Source organism: Phasianus colchicus, unplaced genomic scaffold (assembly GCF_987193195.1).
Source record: "Phasianus colchicus unplaced genomic scaffold, bPhaCol1.hap1.1 HAP1_SCAFFOLD_48, whole genome shotgun sequence".
Classification (NCBI taxonomy): domain Eukaryota; kingdom Metazoa; phylum Chordata; class Aves; order Galliformes; family Phasianidae; genus Phasianus; species Phasianus colchicus.
In genome coordinates, this window is record NW_028325226.1 from 1,015,237 (window position 1) to 1,029,702 (window position 14,466).

At 54.9% G+C, this 14,466-nt stretch overlaps 1 protein-coding gene across 17 annotated transcripts; it reads left to right on the plus strand.

Moving 5' to 3' along the window:
* Positions 1–52: 52 nt before the first annotated feature.
* Positions 53–12,799, plus strand: LOC149912000 (coiled-coil domain-containing protein 81-like). Of its 17 annotated transcripts, none has more exons than XM_090132868.1 (17): positions 53–159; positions 995–2,394; positions 3,255–3,383; positions 5,127–5,341; positions 5,483–5,987; positions 6,071–6,536; positions 7,050–7,111; positions 7,666–7,819; positions 8,071–8,327; positions 8,662–8,732; positions 9,084–9,163; positions 9,286–9,397; positions 9,763–9,886; positions 10,460–10,597; positions 10,917–11,059; positions 11,264–11,389; positions 11,499–12,799. In XM_090132868.1, the coding sequence occupies exons 6-17, from the start codon at positions 6,458–6,460 to the stop codon at positions 11,617–11,619; spliced, it is 1,467 nt and encodes a 488-aa protein (XP_089988994.1). In that variant the 5' UTR covers positions 53–159; positions 995–2,394; positions 3,255–3,383; positions 5,127–5,341; positions 5,483–5,987; positions 6,071–6,457; the 3' UTR covers positions 11,620–12,799. The 17 variants fall into 17 exon arrangements, 16 of the variants coding, with proteins under 16 accessions (XP_089988994.1, XP_089988990.1, XP_089988993.1 ...); XM_090132864.1 differs by having other exon boundaries at positions 70–159; positions 629–2,394; XM_090132867.1 differs by having other exon boundaries at positions 91–159; positions 791–2,394.
* The last annotated feature ends 1,667 nt before the right edge of the window (positions 12,800–14,466 follow it).

A 14,466-nucleotide genomic window follows, 5' to 3' on the forward strand; every position in this document is an offset into this window, starting at 1 on the left:
TGGCGACAGCGCCTCAGCGCCCCTGCGCCGCTCCGTCGCTGTGGCGCCGCGCCGTCCCCGCTGGGTGACGTCACCAGCCCCGCGACCCGAGGAGGAGGCGGCCGTGCGGAAGTTGGGCGGCGCACCCCGGGGCTCAGAACGCCCCCTCAGCTTCTACAGGTGGGTGTTCGGGGGGGGGGCACCGGGGCGGGGCCGGGGTTAAGGGGGCTGGGGGCCGCGTGCCGCTCTGCGTTGGCCCCGCGGGGTCTCTGTGGCGCTCGGGGCTTCCGCTCGGCGGGGGCAGCTGCCCTGTGTCTCCCCGCCTCCCCCGCCCCGTGTATTTCACTGCCCTCCTCCCCTCCCCCCGCCACTGGTCGCCCACAATCTCCCCCGTCGCTCTGTGTGACCCCCGGGGTTGCGCCTCCCCTCCCCTTTTTCCCCCTTCCAGTTCCCCCATTCTGATCACTGTAGTCCTCTTCATCATCATCAAATCATTAAATCACCAAGGTTGGAAAAGACCTTCAAGATCATCCAGTCCAACCATCCACCTACCACCAATATTTCCCCACTAAACCATGTCCCTCAGTATGACATCTAAATGTTTTCTGAACACCTCCTGGGAAGGTGACTCCACCATCTCTTTGGGCAGCCCATTTCAGCATCTAACCACACCTTTGAAGAAGAAATTTTTCCTAATGTCCAATCTGAATCTTCCTGGCACAAGTTGAGGCCATAAACACACAACCTGCTGTTAATACTTTTCCTAATGCCCTGACAATACTGAATGAGAAACACATCAACCTCCTGCTAGATATCTCCGAATCAAGTCAGTAGAACAACAAAGAAAGTAGGAGATGCTAACATCTGAGAAAAAATACTGAGAAGGGGAAGTAAAACAAGAAGAAGGCAATGAAGTGGCAGGTGGGTTGTCCCTCCATACCTCTGCTGGTCCTTCACTAAAATTCTTTTCTGAGGGCAGGGCTTTCTTCTCACTGCAATTTCTTGCTTCCTGCAGCCCTTCCCTAAGGCAACAGACACATTCCTGCCAGCTGCATTAATAACTTCCACCTTGTGACACTGAAAACACTGGGGAACTGTTTAAAAGCGTCCTGTCTTGTACAGATACATACAGAAGCAGGAATTACAGTAACAAGAGGAATAATAACGACAAGAAAAAGCACAAGGTGGAAAAAGTCTATGAAGAAAGTGTGGGTAAAAGCATTTTTTCAGGTTCCTTGCACGAAATATTCCCAAGCAACAGACACTGTGAAGTGGGAGAAATCCAGAACTTCTACAGCATTTTGTCTGAATGCCCTCAAAAAGAGAAAGGAGTGGGCTTCAAGACAGGTATCAGGATTTGGCCAATTATAAAACATACCTTTAGTTTTAAATGTGTTCCTTAACCCATTGTGTTACTTTGGCTCTATCTGAAGGGTTGAAAACTAAGTGCTTTTTTATCTGCTTGTAATCCATTTCCTGTGGGTTGTTACCACCTATCTGTCTGGCAGGAACTACCCAGTTACCCCGTTGATCAAACCTTACCTTTGGATGTCATCCAAAATTACTTAACAGAAAAGAATCCAACTGGCATATCTACTATGAGGAGAATGAGCAACATTTCCTTGAAGAATTTACTCAAAGTAGGCGTGCGTATTATGTGCCAAGAAAAGAAGGAAATTTGATGCTAGCATCAGTTGATGAACATTAGCATATATTCTTTATATGGTACATGCTGAAGGCAATGCTGGAAAAAAAAATATTAAGAAAAATCATTGTTTTAAGGTCTTCCTGCCTCAATTTAGGGAAAGAAAATGGCAAGTTCTTCAATGGAAGGCTTTTTTGTTGTTGTTTTGTTTGTTTGTTTGTTTTCCATGAAGAATGGAAGTACTTCAAGAGATGGGGGTTTTGTTGTCAATGTCTAAACAAAACATTTGCATTGAATTCAAAATCTGTATGTTTCAGCGTGTCCAACACAGCCAAAATATTTTGCTTAGAGAAGGCAGGCATGTGTTACTATTTTCAATGCGTTTCATGTTTAAAAAAAAAAAAAAAAAAAGTCAATAATGAAGCATTCACTCTGTTGATCCAGTTCTCACTGAGTCATTAAGGGCAGGGAACAGAAGAGACAGAAGGATATGAGACATCTTTGAACGCAGCGTATACAGCGGACTACTGAGAAATTCAAACCCAAACGTCTAGACTAAGTGGAAAAACTTGAAGGAAAAGAAAATAAAAACAACACACAAAAACACAACTTGGAACGAAGTCAAAAAAACAGGATGAAATGAAACAAACCCCCAGGCTGTGTTGGAGATGTTTTGATGCAGTTTGGCAGACCAGCTATATGCTCACTTCCTGCTCCCAGGCCAGCTGTGAAGATTGCTCTCTGAATTATGGACTCACAGAATCGTTAAGGTAGGAAAAGGCCATTAATATCATCTGGTTCAACCGTAGACCTCTAGAAGGTTTCCTCCCAAACCACCACCCTCTTCCTTCAGGGGACAGGTGCCATGGTTTATTTTAGTGGGCAGCACCTCCTCAACTTAAGTTCCCTTGCCTTCAGTTCTCTTGCCCCTCTGCAAACACAGCAGCATGCCCCTAAAAACAAACAAACAAACAAACAAACAAATAAATAAATAATCCTGTGGTTTTGACACCTGTCCTCAAATTCCATGTCTGCTTTGACGGAATTACATTTTTTTAGAGGAGTACTTGGCCTGTGATTTTCAGTTAGTTCTGTCAAGCAGTGCACAGACCTTGGTCTCTGTAAAATGGGGCTCTCAGATAGGGTGAGCAAAGCTCACATGAGGGGAAATCACTAAGGGCAGGCTTGTCAGCAGGTTTGAATCTATCCCCTGAACAAAAAGAAGTGAAAAAACAAATTTGGCATCTTGGAGCCCAAACTGGCAGGCCTGATCTGAAATGACATTGCAGTTTTCATTAGCTAGTAGGAGCTGATTTCTTTCCTCCTTATCCAACACGACCTTGAAACATACCTTAAGCTTAAGTAGGTTGTTGTAGTCTTCAGGGGCCTATACTAGCTTTCCACTAATGGAAACTAAGTTTTGAACTCCAGGGGATGAAATGAGGTGAACAAAATTGTCTATCTATCTAGTCACAGCTGTAAGATTTAAGGCATATGAAATAAAAAATGGGGCAAAAGGGACACCAAGAACCAGTTTGAACTTTAAGGTAGTAGAATATGTATAGAGCTGGAGCTGAAGAAGTAGCTTAAATAAGAGTCTTGTTTCTTGTTTTTGGCTTTTGTGGTTCAGCAGGGTGCAAGGATGACAAATATTTAATAGCAGACCACTTCTGCCACAAAGCATGGCCATGGCTACAGAGGCTGGATGATGTCAAAGGATACAGAACAGCAGTCGTGTGATTATCCAGTGCATCACGTGGTAAGTAGGGGAGCTAATATGACTCTGACACCAATTCTTAGTCTACAGGCTTTTGTAGGATGGTATTCATTAGCAGTATCTTTCACCTGGGGGTAAAGGGAGGGAGACCAAACATCCTCGGACAACCACATGCAATTTCTCACCATCATCAAAAAAGTAACCTGCTGTCAGTCATCTGGCTTGCTCCCTTCTGAGGTTACAACCCTTCAACAAAAGCAATTCAACAACAGACCACTCATAAACTCACGGTCAACAAAAATAGTTCTTTTTTTCTATTGCTGGAAGAGCTGCAGCAGTTTCAGTCTCCCGATGAGCTATACCACTGCAGCACTTCTTTGGGCTTGAGTTAGTGGTGCACCACTTTAACTTAGTAGGCTTAGTAAAATACAGAAGGTACTTCACCTTTTTACTGAGAGGGAGGGCAGGAGAGGCAAAAATTGCTACTTCTTGCAAACTACCCTCAGTTTGCAGTATCCCAATGCTCTGTATGAAAGCCTAAAACCACAAAGAAAATGACTATATCTTTAAATATTAGCAATGCAATTTCCTTTCTTCTATTCTTGTGAATTCCAACTGCTTTCCTGATGTTTGCACTTACCAAGTAGACAACCCAGTGATTACTTTCTGTGATCAAACCTGGCAGCTGTGAACTCAAAAGGGCAGGCTGGAACGAAAGCAACACAGAAATGCTGGAGAAGAGAACAGCGTGGCTTCACGTGGTGATGGAGCTTTGTTTCCTATCTCCTCTGAAATTCTGCTCTTTCACATACCCTGCTGTTGTACAGCAAGAGGAAAAAAACAATCAGTGAAAGGGTTGAGTTTGTAGGAGACATGAGCTCCACTTGAAGAGCCATGAGACGTTGGCTGGTATGCTGGTTCAAGGGTATGCTGGTAACTCGTAAACTGAGAAGCCTCCAAGTAAACACTCAGTGTGTCAATAAAAGCCTTGGTGGAGGGCAGAGAAATGTGCTGCTCCTTAAGGCGTGGTGCCCCCATGAACGGATGCACACGGTGTCCATCTCTGCTCTGCATTTAACGCAGGGCCCATGTCCCAGCCCACGTCCCAGCCACGGATCGCGTCCCGACCCATGCCTCGAAGGACTACATCGCAGTGCTCGCCCTATACGCGGGACCAGCTGCTGAGCCCAGATGCCACAGCGGGGGCAAGGGGCTGCTCAGTAGGGCTGCCCTTTATGCTCTCACCCCCTCGGGCCCCTCCTGCGAGTCTAGGGGGCGCCGAGCTCGAAGGTCGCTCGATGAGGGCCGGGGGTCGCCGGTCCGGTCCGGTCCGGGGCAACGGAGAAGGGCCGTCCGCACACCCCGGGAGCTCCCCGACAGCCCGAGCGGCCTCAAACAGGGTTAAGGCCGAGGCGATTTGCGCGTAATCCCCGGCACGGCCCGGGGAAAGGGGCGCGGTGCCGAGTAGGGGCGGTGAAGGGGGAGGGCAGCTCGGCTAGACCCCCGGGAGCCGGGGGAGGGAGCGGAGCCGGTGGGGAGGGAGGACGGGGCCCGGAGGGGGCCGGGGGGAGAAAAGGGAGGAGCGGCAGGGGGTGGAGGGAAGGAAGAGCGGCGTGGGGAAGCGCTACGCGCCCGAGCGGCGGAGGGAGGGAGGGAGAGGAGGAGGCGGCGGTGGAACGCGCTCGGCTCCGTGGGCCGAAGGTGCCCACCCCTCCCCTCTGTGCCTCCCCCGTTTTGACCCCCAGGGTCCACCTGTCTGCCCCCCCCCCCCCCCCCCGATCCCAGCACCGGATGCCAGCACCGGGACAACCGCCTGTCCCGAAGTCCACACTGTCACTGTAACCATGGAATCTGGGGCCGTACCAACCCGTCTACCTCGAGAGCCCCATCAGCGTCCTACAGCTCCTGGACGCTGTCACCCTGGCTGTCCATGACTGTCCCAAGCTGTCCCCCCTGCCATGGTGGCACAACTGCAGCGCGGTGCCATCCTCATTGAAGAGGTGACGAGGAGGGGTACAGGGAGGGGGGCTGGGGGCAGTTGGGGGACACGTGGGGTGTGACATGGGGTTGGTGGTGTCACCATCGTTGGGTATCACCTTCACTGGATGCCATTGGGTGTCATCGAGTGTCACTGTCTTCAGGTAACACCGTGACACAGGGTGACCTCGATGTGGAACAGCCGTGATGCAGTGTCCCCATCCCTGGCTGTCACTGTTGTTACCATCATCCGGTGTCGCCATCGCTCGTGTGTCACCATCCCTTGGATGACATTATTCCCTGTGCTGTGATCACCACACAGAGGTAGGCACTGGTGGCCCCGCGTTGTCACCGTGCTGTCTCTGAGCCTCTTGCTGTCCTTTGTCACCCCTCCAGGCCTGCCTACAGCCGGACTCAGTGACACTGGAGCCCTCTGGTGCCCATCATTGTCTGCCACGAGGACGGGGACACACACGGTGGTGAACTCTGTGCCACCACCAGAGGAGACCACATGTGACATCAGCGTGGCACAGCCGTGATGCAGTGTCATCATCGTTGTGCGTCGCCAGCAGCTCACCAGCTTCAGCCTGTATGACACGTGGCAAGTTCTCGTGCCATTTGCCGAGTAAACCACGGTGACTGTCAATAATGATATTTCAACCTCGTGAGGTGTGTGTGTGCCTGTGAACGCACAGGTTTTTGTTTATTAAGCAGACGTGAAACAACTTCTCTTACTAAGCCATTAAAGTTAGGCTTGCGTTCTTTCATAACAGAATTCAGTAAGTTAACTGGAACTCCTCCTGGAAGAGGAGATCTCCTCTCCATGCCAGTGACCCAACAGAGCTCCAGGTGACCCGGGCTGATGTCACAGTGCGATGCGCTGCATCACAAGGAGATCTTCCACAGGGCAGCATCAGTGCCAGCACTTCCCTGCAAGGCCTGGGCGCTGCTGCAGCACTGCTCAGGGGCTCTGTCCTTCTGCGGTCAGGAGTCGGCTCAGGGGCAGCAAGGCTGCACTGGGTGACCTTTGTTGACATGTGGAGGAGCAGGGGCACTTTGTGGAGAATTGTTGGTTGGTTGAGGAGCCTTGTTGGTGGAGGGCATCCTTAGTTCTGAGCTGAGGGCTGTCGGCCAGCGACATGGAAGGCTGCTGGACTGTGAGCCTCAGCTCCGAGCTGGTCTACACGTTCCCAACACTGCTGGAACTCTCTACCAAAGGTAAGGCTTTCCGGACTCCCTTCCCAAGGCATCGCACGGGGCTGTTAGCTGTCCAAAGCCTCAGCTCCTGCTCTCTGTGCTTGGCTGGGCATGGCTGGGGGCTGCTGCAAGAGCCCTGCCCAAGGGTCCAGCTCTTCTGGGGACCACGTGGCAGCCAGGTCCCAATAGTAGAGCTGCCCAGAGCCCCCAGGTTCCTTTAGGCATGCTCAGTCCCCTGTGATAGGGCAGTCCAAGACCAGGTTTCCCTGGGAGAACACACCTACAGATGTTTCCGTAGGTTCCAGCTCTGGGAGGAAAGGCATCCTGTGTCCCACAGGCTTCCTATGTCCCCGTTTCCCCTCGGGGCCCTGAATAAGGCTGAAATCAGAGCAAAGCCCAGCTCCGCTAGCCATGGCGGTGCTTTTCTGGGGTGTGTGCGTGTGCCTGTATCGATCACTGTCTGTGTGAGGAGCTTGCCAAGCAGTTGTGAAGAGGCTGTCCTGGAGCATGACATGTCTTTTCTTTCCTTTGCAGAGATTGTGGCGGTCTGGGATGCCGTGTCTGATTACATCCTGGAACAGATGAAGCTGGACAAGGTGGGCTGGTATGCTGGTGGCCCTCGCCCTGGAGAGAGGTTCAGTCCCGCCAAGAGTGTGGGCCTCACAGAGCAGTCCCTCCCTGAGCACCACACTGAGCAGCACGCTGAGCCCAAGCCGGGTGCCCAGAGCAGCCTGTTGGCCAACTGGGAGGGAAACCCAAGGCCAGAGCTGCTCTGAGCAAACGTTCGGCACACGCAGGGGCTTTGCTCTGCCCTGTGATCAGAACGGGGAGAGCCAAGGGAGAAATGGGTGGGGGATTTTTTCTGGCCCTATGCCAAGGATGTCCTTGGGAATAAGTCCCAGGCTTAAGCCCTGTGCTGTAAATGCCCGGGCTCTTCTCTAGCCAAAGGATGTTGGGAAATACTATGCGAAGGTGACTGTCTTGCAGGGATCACAGATTTTTCCAAAGCTTTCCGGAGAGCCCCATCTCACCCTGCTGTCCATCAGGAGTGGGGAGGGCGGAGAGCAGTGACCCCATGCTCTTGATGTTTGTGGCTTTTGCCGCCCCTAAAGTACACACTCGTCAGCCTTTCTGTCTTTTCCCCGTGCAGGGAGTCCTGGTTCCGGGGCTCGGGGTCTTTGCTGGGGTCCGAGAGCAATTCCACAGCAAAGTAGAGGCAGTTTCGGTGCTAAGGCCTGTCTTCCAGCTGGACATCGGGGTGCTGTGGCTGCAGGACCTCCAGTCTCCCAACGACATCATCCCTGGTGAGAAGGCAGCAGCCACCTTCCCCTTCCTGTCCCACGTCTGGCTGGGTGTGTTATCCCTGCTCTCTGGAAATGGCCGGGAGCAGCAGAGAATTGTCTGCAAAGCTCGGGGTACAGCGTGAGTTCGTCCCGAAGGAACCACAGCTCAAGAGCTGTTTCTCCGAAAGACCTTTTCTATGGGATTTGGTCACGATCATGTTGCATGGGAATGTGGCTTGCTGTGGCAGTGAGGCTGTGCCTTCTCCTTGCAGACGATGTCAAGATTGAGTCGCTCAACTACCGGCAGCTTTCGCGAGCCTCCGGCGTCCCGCTGAACGTGGTGCTGCGCTGCGTGCGAGAGAGCGTGCTCTTATACTGTCACCTCCTGAGGAACAGGGAGCCCGTCTCATTTGTCTTTAAGAACATCGGCGTTATGACGTGCCAAGACGACTTCCTCCTCATGAGGTTCTTCTGCAGCTGCATTGCAACGCTGGAAAGCAATGCCACCGTCCTTTCTCTGTTCCGCACTGTAAGTTGAGGAGGTTTTGAGGGTGCGCCATCAGATCACTGCTGGCCAGCCTGGATGTGGCAGGCCAGTCCAATGCTTGTCCCCATGGCTTTCTCCACTGGCAAAGAGATTTCCTGGATCTCTGCCCCTGCAGAAAGCCTGGCAGTGCTCTTGCACAGCCTCTCTATTTGGCCATCCTGCTCCTTCAGAGCAGAACAAAGCTCTGATGTTCACGGAAGAGGCTTTGGTGGAGAGCAGCTTTCTCTTGGCATGGGAGCCAGGCTTGCTTCCTGTCAAGAAGAGCCATGAAAAAATGGCCTTGGCAAGCCTCCAGCAGGTCTGTGTCCCTTTGCAGAGATTTTGGACAGAAGATTCTGCTGACTTCGGGCCAGAGACCACCGCCCATGGGATCCGGGTGTTCCCGAGGTGAGCGCATTTCCTCTGCAGCACTTAGCTGGCCAGGAGACAGGCTTATTTCCCACCTCCTCCTCTGAGACGTGCCCTGCTGGGTCTCCGTGCTCGGCATCCAGTCGGGTAGAAATCCTGGAAAGTCTGGCTCCTGGGAATCATGGTTGTGTTACTGGTGCCCAAGCTGTCCCGATTCTCATCAGAGAGAATGGACTGCACGTGCAGAGGAATTTGGGCTACGTGTGCTGGTTTGGCATGGCCAGGAAGGAAAAGGATGCCACGCTTTGCATAGCACATAGATAAATACCGCCAACAGCTGCATGGGTAGGAGGTCATCCTTCTTCAAGGGTTGTCACTCTTTGTTTCCAGGTTTCAGCTCACTGTGGAAAAGAGCAGAGCAGAGGTTGCTGCGGAAAAGAAAGCTGCAGTAGAGCGGAAGATGAGTAGAGGTGAGGGAACGGGTCCCAGCTGTAGGGAGGTGGGCCCTGTCCCGTGCCGGGTGACCGGATCCAGGTTCACGTGCTGTGTCCGTGGGGCTGCTCTGAAGAACTTCTTTCTGTCTTGGTTTCAGGGGGCTCTGCCAGCAGGCTGCTGCAGAGGCGGAAGACACTTCCCCCCTCCATGCTGCTGCAGCGCAAGCCAAGCTCAAGGCAGAAAGACGTGGCGAAGGAGCCTTCTGCCAGGTGAGAGCCTTGGGCGAAAAGAAGAAGGAGATGCGTGTGCTCGTGTAGGAGTAGCCTCCCCTTTGGAGCTGCCAGCTCTCAGCACCCAGAGAGGCTCCTGACACACGTGTCCCAGTGTGAGCCGTTCTCTCCAGGGATGGCAAGCACGCAGCACAATTGCTCGAGGCAGACACACCAGCTTCATGTTCCACCCTGGCCCCCGATCCCTGGGGGAGCTGAATGCTGATCCCCATTGATGGCAGAAGCTCTTCTCCCTTCAGGGGTCTCTCCGCACTGCACCGGAGCCCATCTTTACGGCTGTGGGAGCACGGGGGGAGACCGAGGTGCCCTGGGCTCCTGCAGACTCCTCTTGTGTCTGTTTGCAGCACGCTCCCGCCATGTGCAGGCAGCTCCCGCGGGACAAAGAAAGCGGGACAGAAGGAAGCATCTACTCCTGCCCAGACCAGCACTGCACCCCCTGCCACAGAGGAGTCTAAGAGGGTGCTGCAGGTACCGGCCCTGCCTTGCTACGGGGACTGTGCTGCTTGAGACTGCACAAATGACAGAATGGTAGAATCATAGAGAAGTTTGGGTTGGAAGGGGCCACTCAGACCACCTAGTTCCAATCCCCTGCTGTAGGCAGGGACACCTGTCTCTAGACCAGGTTGCTCTAAGCCTGACCCAGCCTGGCCTTGAGTGCTTGCACAGGGAGGGAAGCAAAAGCCTCTGTGTGTGCAGTGACCTGGAGCACAGCCCTTGGGGTGCCATCATTTCACATTTCTACCCGCTCCTTCAGCTCCTCTTCAGTAGATGGAGGGTGCTGCACACCTTCCCTATCTTTTCTTGCCTCCTGGCCTGCCACCTGCCACAGCACTCTGATTTTGAGCAGGGGCCATGAGAGTGGAATACGACCTCTGAGCCACGTTTGCTACAAGTTGCGGATCCCGTCCTGCCTTTAGGGCCCCTGGTCTTTCAGGGACAAAACAGTGCTGACCGGCTGCCAGAGGCGAGGAGCAGGAGCGTGGAGCTGAAGGAAAGTCCCAGGGGCTGAGGCTGATCCTGTATGCTGCTGTGTCTCTGCAGGAGCTCCGGGAAGTGTCCGCATTGTGGAAAGAAGTAGACCGCACGTGGCCCATGCACCAGCAGCAAGTAGAGCAAGCACGGGCAGAAAGGGCGGCGTGGGAAGGCTGGAGCATAGGGGCGGACCAGCGTCCACCCCAGGTACTGTCAGGGATCGAGCCTGCTGGCAACAGCCGCCATCCTCAGAGCCAGGCTGCGAGCTCAGCAGGACTGAGGGGGTGGGGAGTGGGACAGGCGCCGTGCAGCATGGCAGGGGCTGGCCTGCTCCTCCTGGGGAGGAGAGCTTGGCACCTCGCAGGGAGAGCCCTGCAGGGAGAAGGGAAGGGCGGCGGGCAGCCGTGGGCTGGCAGGGCCAAGTCTCCTGCTTGCCGGGGCAAGCTGCAGGGCCCTTGACAGAGGGCTTCTGAGAAACAGCCCCGTGCTCCCAGCCACTTTGCTGACAGCGTCTCCTCTTTGGCAGCTGATGGCCAGGCAGAGCATGCGTGCTCCGCATCCTCCAGCCCAGCCCAGGGGACAGCAAGTGGAGAGGAGGTGGAGGAAGGATGTGGATCCTCTGCCGGGAAGTAAAATGGGAACAGCGACCAAGCTGGCACTGCATGCTGAGTAAGTGTGTGCGGGCTCTGCTGGCTGCCTGAGGCACTCGGGCAGCTGTGACCCTGCAGCTCGGGGACAGGCACGGCCCGGCCAAAAACTCTGGCGGGGTGCAAGGGTGGGGACACGCGGCAGCATGGGGATGCTGGGCTGGGTGAGGGGAGAGGCAGGGGGGCTCAGCAGAGCCCAAGGGATGACTTTCTCCTCCTGCTGCAGCCTCCTTTCCCCACGAGTGGCTCAGGTGCTCCAAAGGTTGGAGCCGCACCTCCATCAGCAAGAGGCTTTTGCCAGCACAGCGGAAAGAAACCGGCAGAAGCTGGAGCTGAAGCGGCAGCTCCCCTGGTGAGCTCCATAGGCAGCAGATCCTGAGAGCCGGGCTGGAGCCCAGCCTGCACTACTTGCCTGCGCTCAGCCCGTAACGCTCCGTGCGCTGTTCTTTTCACCTCCGCAGTGCTCGATGCTCGCGTCGCTCCAGAGGGGAAGGTGCAGCCAACGGTGGTGACCGCGGTGGAGCTCTCGGCAAGGGGGCTGGGAAGCTGTCCAGATTTCCACCTGTGAATGGAAGATCTTAGAATCAAAGACTCATTGAATGGCCTAGGTTGAAAAGGGCATTGAAGGTCGTCTAGTTTCAACCCACCTGCTATGTGCGGGGTCGCCGACCACCAGACCGGGCTGCCCAGAGCCATATCCAGCCTGGCCTTGAACGCCTCCAGGGATGGGGCATCCCCCACCTCTCGGCAAGCTGTTCCAGCACGTCACCACCCTCCGCGGGAAGAACTGCTAACATCTAACCAAATTCTGCCCCCCCTTCCACAGTTTAAAACCATTCCCCCTTGTCCTGTCACTATCCAGCCTCGTCAACGGCTGTTCCCCCTCCACTTTATATCCTCCCTTCAAGAATTGGCCACAATGAGGTCTCCCCGGAGCCTTCTCCTCACCAAACTAAGCAAGCCCAGTTCCCTCCACCTTTCTCAATAGGAGAGGTGCTCCAGCCCTCTGATCATCTTAGTGGCCCTCCTCTGGATTCGATCCAAAGCTCTGCGTCTTTCTTGTACTGGGGCCCCAGCCCTGGACGCAGTACTCCCCAAAAAAATAAATTGGCCTTATTTCCAGTCTTTCTGCTGGTGTCGTGTCTGTTGCCATCAACTAATGTGATGGAGCCGTGCTTTGAGAGAGGAGTTTGGGTGGCAACAAGAGCTGCTCCCAAGGCCCGGTAGGCCCATGCTCTCCAAGAGCGGATTCCCAGGACGGCAGCCATCTCTGCTGGCCGTGCACACTTCCTGTGCAGAAGAATTGATGTGTCCCCTCGTATCCCCATAGCTCCCTCCCAGCAACAGAAATTCCGTGGGAGAACCGCAGGGGAGCTCTGTGGGGACGAGGAGCAGGCAGGGGCACAGGGAACATGAGGGCTTCTGAAAGGCCTCTCCTTTCCCCAGAGGGCTTGTGAGCACTCCTGCCTGCAGCTGGGAACTGTATTGCCAGGAGCTCTGCAAAGGTGGATTTGCTTGTAACTGTAGGCAGGGAGTTTCAAACCAACACTGCCGTCCACAAGGGGAACATTTACATTCTCTCTCTGACAGCACTGAGACAAAGATTTGAGCTGGCAGTCTGAAGGCCACATTAAGCTTGACTGGAACAGCTGTACAGTGAGAAACCATTTGCCTTTTCACGGGGAACACAGCTGGAAGGGAAATCCAGAACAGGGGAAAGGAAGGCAGATGGTTGCCAGGCAGAGCTCTGAGCACAAGGAGATCTTGGAGTGGATGCTCCTGGAAGAGATGCTCAGACACATGCGAGATGAGGACGCGATCCAAGACAGCCAGCACAGCTTCACCAAGGGCAGATCGTGCCTGAGCCATCTGGTGGCCTTCTACATTGGGAGTGCCGGCACTGGTGGTCCAAGGAGGGGCAACTGATGTCATGCACCTGGGCTTGTGTGATGCCTTTGACATGGTCCCGCCCCATATCCTTATCTCTAATTGGAGAGAGATGGATTTGAGGAGCAGCCTCTCGAGTGGATAGAGAATTGGCTGGATGGTGGAAGCCAGAGGGTTGTTGTCAGTGGCTCCACATCCCGGCGGAGGCCGGTCACCAGCGCTGTCCCCCAGGGGTCCATCTGGGGGCACACTAACACTACTCGATAGCCTAATGGGGTGTGACTGATCAGCCCCGCCCCGCTGCCGGTACTGCTGGCTCTGCCCTCGCCCCGTTGCCGGCTCGTTAACGGGAGCCCCCGCACTTACCGCTCACCGACAGCGATCGCAACCCTCCTTGCGGTGTAGTCCCGCGTACGGGCGGCTTACGGTTTCTCCTCGCTGAAACAGCCCGCCTGATCCTCACAGCCCGACTCCTCCTCTCCGTCTGTGGTGGGCAGCGACGCGAGGCTGCCCTCCCAGAGGCTTCTTCTCGGCGGGGGCGCGGATGCAGAGCCGTTGCCCTGGCGACGTCCCCGCCGCGTCAGCCGCTCTCGCCAGAGCTGCCCGGCCGCTCTGTTGTCTCGGGGATCCTGGGTGAGGGGACCGAGCGAAAACCCCCGTACCTCGCGGTCGGTCGCTGCGGTTCTGGCTGGAACAGCTCCGAAGCAGCGAACCTCGGCGATCGAGGCTTCTTGCGAGGCACAGTCATCGAGGCAGAAGGGAGAAGCGTTCATTTGTGTCCCCGTGCGAAGTTCCGGAGGAGAAACGAGGCTGTTCTCCCCCTGAAGCTGAAACGGAGTTTCGGAACTATCGCTCATGGGTTCCTTTTGCTAAACTCACACGTTGGTTCTTAAACTGATGTGCTAATCCCTGCTGCCGAACAGAGCACCCCACATCAATCCCTCCTCTTCCTTTGAGGATTATGGTGTTTGTATGGTTGGAAATATCCAGATAATTGCATAGAGAGAAGCTTGGAAGGAGAATTGAGGGGAGTATCTTGATGCCTGCCTGTTGCATCCCATCCTTGGAGCTCTGCCCTCCCCTGAGTCGCTCTCCCACCTCCCCAGGAGATCCCTGAGGGCTCTCCGTCCCCCCACTCACCCGGTCTTCTTCGCCTCCCACTGCCCTTCGAGCCCCACTCAGGCTTCAGGCCCCGTGCCACCCGTCCCCCACCCAGGGTATTTCACTGCCTTCCCCCCACCTCCACCACTGGTTGCCTACAACCCCTGGAGTCCCTCAGTCTGACCCCTGGGGTTCCACTCTCTCCCCTGTCCCCACCTCCAATTCCCCCATTCTCATCGATGGAGTCCTCATCCACCCCTTCCCAGTTGTTCTTCCACCAGTGTCTGCCCCTGTTCCCCATTCTGACCCCCAGGGTCCCATGCCTGGCCCCCTCCCATCCTGTTCCTTCCTCGGTCCCCCACTCTGATCCCTTGTGTCCCCTTTCCCGCCCCCCCGTACGTCTTCCCATTTTGTCCCGCAGATTCATACCCCCCCAGTCCC